Raw genomic sequence first — 8,015 nt, 5'->3', positions numbered from 1 at the left:
TTTACCCCAAGGGGGGTTATTGCTGCTCTCCCTGCTGTTATCAATGCTAGGCTGCATGGATGCGCAGGGAGTTCTCGCCAAGAACGGAACCATACCGCCAATCCAAACTGTATGCTAATTGTCAATCATATTTGACGATAGTGGTCCTGACAGGACGGCCTTTTTCCCTTTTCTGCCCCATAGGGTGTTCCATTAAACACACATTGCAAGGGTTCCGCCAGTAGTGAACACTCATGCAACGTCAGCAATGACTTACATCCGAGTGAACGAGATGGAGGGATGTAAGCCAGGGAAGGGCATAAAAAATTACTTAAATGCAGCCCTGTGATAAAAATTTGTCACTGCATATTCACTCAAGTAATTTGTTTTAAAAAAAAGCTGAATCATGCAATAACTAAATAAATTCCAATAAATTCTTGATTGCCTTTTGGAACAATCCATTTTCCTTATTATTTGTAGGGTGGTAAGTTGTAACAGCTGCAGCTCTTTGTTCTTGACAATAATTTACAATTAGGGATACATATATTTCTAAATGACTGTAATTTGAAGTAAATGAATATGGGGCTATCCAGCACTAACAGTTATAGATTTTTAAACTAAATTAGTTACAACACTCCCTGGTTTAATACTCATATATTTGTAAGTTTGGAGCCTTTTTATTGGCCATTGCAATGGACTAAGCTGCATTTTGGGGTCACGGGAATATTCACTTGCTTATCTTGTGTTTTCTTTTCTACTCACGCCAGCTGTGCAAACTAAAAGCAGATGTTTGATTAAGCCTGCTTGGATCTGCCAGGAAATAGATAAAAGAAACGCAGTATTACGTCTCAGATGATGTCACGGTTCAGGTGACGGATGGGGCGGAACCCCGCGCACCTTCAAAGCCGGAATACTTCCTGAACCGGTACCTCAGCCGTATAAAAACCCGCAGCGCTTCTGAGCAGGGAGAGGGAGAGAGAGAAAGCTCACAGAGTTCACAAAGACTTAAGCTACTACTGGACAGATTCAGTCAAATCGGCGACATTATATCCACAGGCTGCTCTAGAATCTCTGAGAAGGTAGGGACATTTGTGTTTACAATCTATCTTTAGTATTGTGTGTTAAATTGTTGAAATTGTTGCGTAGCGTGTAGACAAACGTCTGCATGCTCAATGTTGACGGAATATCTAATTTGAAAGCATTTTATTTCTATTAGTGCAAATTTACTGTCAAAAACTTTTTGTAAAATTGAAACAAATTATTATGAAATTGATATAATCAGCTATATATATATATATAGTTATATTTATAATATAATTATATATATTTCATATTTTTTTCTGATACTAGTACTAATATTGACACTGGTACTAATATTTACTTCACTTTTACTAATATTTGTTCACTTTTACAACCAATATTAATTAAATTCTGAATTCTAAAAACTAATACATTTGAATAGAAATTATAGAAATTAGTCTAAGTTAGAAGAATAATTGTATATTGATGAGCATGTTTTTTTTCCAGTATTGTCTCTATGGTACAGTGAAGGTTAATTGACATAATAGCTTTTAATGCTTTTCTCTAATAAATGGGAATCATTTATGTTTTACAGGCAGATTCTGCAAAAGGAATAGAAACCTCTTACCGCATCTCAGCCATCAATCATGAATGAAATTCGTTTAGCTATTGACATTCTGCTCTTGTGTATATTCTGTGGAGCAAGTGCACTGGCAGCCTTAAATCCCACTGCCTCTTCATCTCTGCCAGCAACCAATTTCACTGATATTAAATATCTCACCGAGGCAGCAAACCTAACCAGAACCAGACGGAAACGTTATATTTCCCAGAACGATATGGTCACTATTCTTGATTACCATAATAAAGTAAGAGGGAAAGTTTTCCCCCCAGCTTCAAACATGGAATATATGGTAAGTCACTTATAATAATTACCAATTTTAAAATGAGCCTGTGATACAATCAGGAACAGTTTGAAAAAAAAAAGAAAAGTTCTGCTTGTTTGAACTTTTGCTCTGCACCCTCACGGCAGTTCGTCGGGTTCAGTTGTTTTATTTATTTAATTGTATAATTACCTGGAATTTTGCCTGGAAAGCACATTGCTGCTGTTGTAGCTGGACACGTGAACGTTGCACATGTTACTGCGCTCATCACAGGATGCAGGAATGACAAACTTCTCTGTCCTTTTGGCACCAGCAGCTGTTGAGCAGATTTAATTGGCTCAGACCACCAGAGTAGATCCTCTCCAGCGTTATCAATGTGTTAAGACTACAGCCAAGCACTGAAATGCTTTCAAAAGTGCACAGTCATGGGAAATGCTGTATTAAATATGTTTCAATGGATCTAAATGTTTTGTTTGAACTCATTCTCTGATTTTACCAAGATTAAAGGGGCACCGATTATGTAATGATTAAATAGTTTAGCCACATTTTCCAGCATAAAATGTACATCCGTGGTTTATGATCACTCAAATCAATCAAATGTGTTAATGTCGGGAGCAATTTTGCTTTTAATCTTCATTTCATGGGCAGGATTTTGTACATCATGCTCTCTTGCAAATGAAATAATGCAATGATTAAAATTGATTTATTTTAGAAGACTGATGAAAGTGTATTTCATGTCTCAGGTCTGGGATGACACTCTTGCAAAAACGGCTGAGCAGTGGGCGTCTACATGCATTTGGGAGCACGGTCCTCGCAATCTTCTTAGATTTCTGGGTCAGAACCTTTCAGTTCGAACAGGAAGGTATGCATCTCCACCCTCAGTCCCAGTTTGTGATCCGTGATGATTCCTGTACACATGGACATTTAGGCTTGAAAGACCAAGCTAAGCATTTCATCACAACATAATGAGATTTAGTGGTATGTTTGGATTGTTTACAGGTACAGATCCATTTTGCAGCTGGTGAAGCCCTGGCACGATGAAGTGAAGGACTATTCTTTTCCCTATCCCCGAGACTGCAATCCCAGATGTCCTCTTAAGTGCTATGGGCCAATGTGCACTCATTATACACAAGTGAGTTGATTAAGATGGTCTTTGTGTAATGGATTTCTTCAGGTATATTACCGTTCACAGTTTGGGGTGCATTAAATTGATAAAAAGTGACCGTAAAGACATTTGAAATGTAACTAAAGATTTATATTTCAAATAAATATCAGGACTTCCTCAAAAATATTAAGCAGGTCAACTGTTTTAAACATTGATAATAACAGAAAGTGCTTCTTGAGCACCGAATCAGAAGAATACAATGATTTCTGAAGGATCATGTGACACTGAAGACTGGAGTAATGATGCTTAAAATAAAATAAAGTCAAATGTATAAAAAAAAATTTATTTATTAAAAGTTATTTCATTATAATACTTTCTGTTTTTACTGTATTATTTTATCAAATAAATGCAGCCTTGGTGAGCATAAGAGACTTCTTTTAAAAACATCTTCCTGACCACAAACTTTTCAACATCAGTGTTTATGTTTATCATTTTCATTTGACCATTGCTCACTTGTTGCTTATGTTTTACCAGATGGTGTGGGCAACCTCGAATAAAGTAGGATGTGCCATCCACACTTGCCATAATATGAACGTTTGGGGTTCAGTATGGAAGAGGGCAACATACTTGGTGTGCAACTATTCTCCGAAGTAAGTATATGTTTTCTGTTCCGTAGCTTAACTGCAGACTCCAGAACACTTTTCACTAACATAATTAGGCTAAGCTAGCAATTTGGCACTCCTCCGTTAAAACCTTTTTTTGACATGGACATCCACGGGGCTTTCTGGTTCAAAGGCTTAGACGACCTCTCGCATTCCTGCTGCATGTGGAATTTTAGCAGAATTCTGCCTCTAATTCCAGAATCAAAGCACCATGATCTTGTGTGGCTGGCAACTTGTGACTGACATGTGACCTCCTTCTTTCAGTCTAATTGGGCAGCGCACTTGAAAAAATTCTTAGGCTACTGCAGAGCAAGATATTTTTAAACTCTTGTAAAGACCCGACTTGCTATCCGAGAACTAGTTAAAGTAGATCCGGATTGATTTAAAGCATGTCTTCTCATGGAATCAAAATAGAAACGCAGTTAAAATGGGAATAGAAAATCTAGTTGTATGCTTCAAGTCAAAGCTAATTTCAAACAATTTAGTTTAATATATCTCACTGGTCTGTCATTAACAATGTTGATCCTATTGTTGTTTACAGGGGGAACTGGATTGGCGAGGCCCCGTATAAAGTAGGTGTTCCTTGTTCCACGTGCCCTCCGAGCTATGGAGGATCATGCAGTAACAACATGTGCTTTCCTGCTGTGAACTCAAATTACCTGCACTGGTTCAAATGAACACAGACAGACAGAATGCACATGCCCCATTACAGAGACACTGTCCCTCATGGGAATTTGCACAACATTCCTGCATCACCCTGTTTTTTTATTATATTATGGGCCATATAGGACCATGGGTTGCAAGGCAGCAAGTTTTTAAAGATATGTACATAACTTATTTTTCAGTGTTTATACCATTATATTGTTTTGTGTATGTATGTACCCATTTATAGGATATGTATTTATAGTTTATTTCCTGAGAGGGACTCTACTGTGATCTGTCAAGTCAGGATTGGTGCTTACAGTACTCAACCGTAACTGTATTCAGAGATCACGAGGTGCAGTTGCCAAAATTCCCATCAGGCCTTGTTAGCAAGTCTAACATTGCGCGTTGTCTGTAGTCCCAGACTGGTCCTAAAGGGATAACTCACCCAAAAATGAACATTCTGTCATAATTTACTCCCCCCTCGTGTCGTTTTAAATTCGTTTTCATCTGTTGAAGAATGTCAGCTGTTTTTGTCTAATATGGAAGTCTTGGACCCCATTGACTTTTCTTGTATGGACAGAATCTGCTGAAACATTCTTCTAAATATCATTCCACAGATGATATTCTGTTATGATTGACTCATCCTCATGTCGTTCCAAACCTGTATGACTGACTTACTTCTAAAAGAAAGGAAAAGAATGTTAGCAATGCTGAAGCTTTTTGGTTACTGACATTCTTCAAAGTATCTTCTATGTCCAACCGAAGAAACTAAGTTTGTAACAACATGGGGATGAGTAAATAATGACAGAATTGTCATTTTAGGGTGAACTATCCCTTAAGTCATATGTTGTCATGTTTATTAACCCTGGTGGTTGACTTTTGGTGCTTCAGAAGAAATGTTAAGTTAGTTTTTCTTGAGCTCAGAAACAATAGAACTTCACTGGTTTGAATTCACCCACTGGCATCCTTAGTAATGCTTTGCTTTGGGTCTTCCCTCTTGGAAGGTTTCCACATGTTTAAAGCTTACAAGCGTGTGCTTGGGGCTTAGAAATCGTGGATTAGGCATCATTTGGAAAAACCTCTGCATTTTGCAATCCCAGAAAGAGCATTTAGTGAGATGGCTAATCATGCTGTACCCACATGAAATGTTGAGGCGGATTAACATGGAAACATGTTTGTGTAAGTGCACCTTATAATGTTTTTTAAATGTATTTGTATTGAGAAGACTGTCATTATTTGTGATTTAATTTTTTACCAATTGTACATGCATGTATTATGAATTCAGCAGTACTGTCTCTACAATGCATGCATAACAATGGCACGTTATTGCATTGTATTGCACTGTGTTGATTTCACTTGTTTAGTTTTTTTAACTGCATCACACAAGCACTTGGGTAAATCTATCAGGCACTGCTCTGTGTATTGAGGGGATATAAAGGGCTTTTATCCCTTCCCCTCCATAGATTCATAATGTTCAACATGACATTGTTTATAGAAATGGTATTTTCTGCTAAATTCAGTTCTGTAAAATATAATTTTTAATGATGTCATAGACTGCATCTTTTCATTGTGTTAATGTGTCTTTGTAGACCTCTGAAAAGTAGTTATGGTGCTGGATTAAATGACCATAATGTAAATTTGTGTATTTGCTCCTATTGCGGCAGTAACAATTTATTTATCATCTGACATAAGCTGTACATAACCTTTTTTATACAAATCTCTTTTTTTTATATAAATTTTGTTATTTAAAACCTGTCATTTTGTGCCTCATTGCAAAGCAAAACCGTTCAAAGGTTTGGGGTCAGTACGATTTTAAGAAACTAATAAAAATGTTTTTAGCATGGACACATTAATTTGATTAAAAGTGGCATTAAAAACATGTCATGCTGTTACAAAAGATTTGTATTTAAAATAAATATTTTCATCAAAAAATCCATCCTGGAAAAGGCATCAATGTTTTCACAGAAAAAATAAACTGCAACTTTTTTCAAAATTGATAATAAGAAATGTTTTTTGAGCAGCAAATCAGTATGCCATCACTGGGATAACTACAGCAAAATAATAATAATATGAAAATAGTATTATTACTGATTTATTGTGTTTTTGATCAAATGCAACTTCGATGAGCATAATAGACTGTTTCAAAAACATTAAAATATCTGACCCCAAACCTTGGGCAGCTCTCAAATAACACCCATTAGCAACATATATTATGGTGAGAGTTTTGGATCAAGATTAGATGTTGAAAGAGACATCACCAGTGCTGGATGAGGGTTGAAAGGATTTTGGACATTGCCCACAAGCGAAAACAAATACATTCAAACCAGAAAATCTATTATTATTTTAATATGCGTTTCATGTTTAAACAATAAGGTCGGAGACTGTGCTCCGCTTCGCGTCGTGCCTAACAACAACGCCCTTTAGCCGTGACATACACGTTACAGCACTAGCCTCGAGTACATTATTGCTTTTATAAAACGGTTACCACACAATACAAATATTAAAGCCGAAAAATATGTATAACGTTATATGCAACTTTCATGAAGTAAAATCAATAAAAGCTTGCCCTCCGCTGGAAAAAATAGTCCCTGACAGTAACAGCAACAGAAGTTACATACATTATTTTTGCCAATAGATGGCGGCAAAGACTGTCTTTATGAGTGAGTCAGTCAGTAGAGAAGACTTTTACATTGAAAGTACTCAAACTTGTGAACACGGAGAAGGAAGACGCAACTGACAGAGATGGCTAACGTAATGGCACGGGAAAACCCCTGTTAAAAGGACAAGATAAGAAATCGCAGCGGACATTCAAACGGATTTTATTATGAATATAGGACTGACCTGAAGGAAAATGCTATGTCTACTGTAAATGCAGGTAGTGGTACACGCTTAACGTTACTCGATCTCTCACAATACTCTACTATAGCTTCAATGAACAATATAAATGAGATCAAATGTGTTTACATTGCTAAGAGTGGTTGCTAGGGGTGTTTTGTAGTCAGGGCCGGTTCTAGACATTTGGAGGCCCTAGGCAAAATGTATGTTGGAGGCCCCCCGCCACGCCCTCCTCCACTCCACCTTTCAGAATTGACCTTTGGCTAAGCCCCGCCCCCCTTAGTTACTGTTGCTACCTCCGACAACTTCATCTGGGCTCTGGTTTGGTATCAACATGGCTTATGCTGTGACAGCTCTTCCTGCTGAAATTTTATCAAACTTTTATAAAGCAGCAAATAAAGTGTCCGATAGAAGTAGGCAAAAGTGTCTGCAGTGTGCGTTTGAAGGCTTTATTCAAGACATACGGTGAAACGCGAGCAACAACAAGGCATCCAAATACAGGCAAAAGCATAACGGTCACAGTCAAACAATGAGCCACCGAATATCCTAATCGAGACGGAGGCTGTGACTAACAATATCAGGAGAAACACTGTCATGCAGAGCTGGGTAGGTCTCTATTCACTCATATAATCGTTATTATTTACAAAGCAAACGGACTACGCGAGTATAAAGCTGTATTTATTAGCAGCGTGTGCTAGCGTATCAACAATTAGGGCAGAGAACCGAAATCATAACCTAAACCAGCATAAAACTGTCTAACTAGTATAACTTCACAGTAAGGTTAAAAGCTAAATGTATCTTAGAGCACAAAAGTGTGCTTGTTGATCCTTGAGGGGTTTCGCTGACTGTGAGGACGTCCACACAGTTTAATCCAAAGACGACACTTGT

The 8,015-nt window shown here is 37.5% G+C and overlaps 1 protein-coding gene across 1 annotated transcript; it reads left to right on the top strand.

The window, feature by feature from the left end:
* Positions 1–827: 827 nt before the first annotated feature.
* pi15a (peptidase inhibitor 15a) lies at positions 828–6,218 on the top strand. The gene is made up of 6 exons (XM_079602757.1): positions 828–1,058; positions 1,595–1,910; positions 2,624–2,742; positions 2,880–3,012; positions 3,520–3,635; positions 4,189–6,218. The coding sequence occupies exons 2-6, from the start codon at positions 1,647–1,649 to the stop codon at positions 4,322–4,324; spliced, it is 768 nt and encodes a 255-aa protein (XP_079458883.1). The 5' UTR covers positions 828–1,058; positions 1,595–1,646; the 3' UTR covers positions 4,325–6,218.
* The last annotated feature ends 1,797 nt before the right edge of the window (positions 6,219–8,015 follow it).

This window comes from Phoxinus phoxinus (genome assembly GCF_949152265.1).
Source record: "Phoxinus phoxinus genome assembly, chromosome: 24".
NCBI classification, from domain to species: Eukaryota; Metazoa; Chordata; class Actinopteri; order Cypriniformes; family Leuciscidae; genus Phoxinus; species Phoxinus phoxinus.
This window is presented reverse-complemented; position numbering and strand designations above follow the sequence as displayed.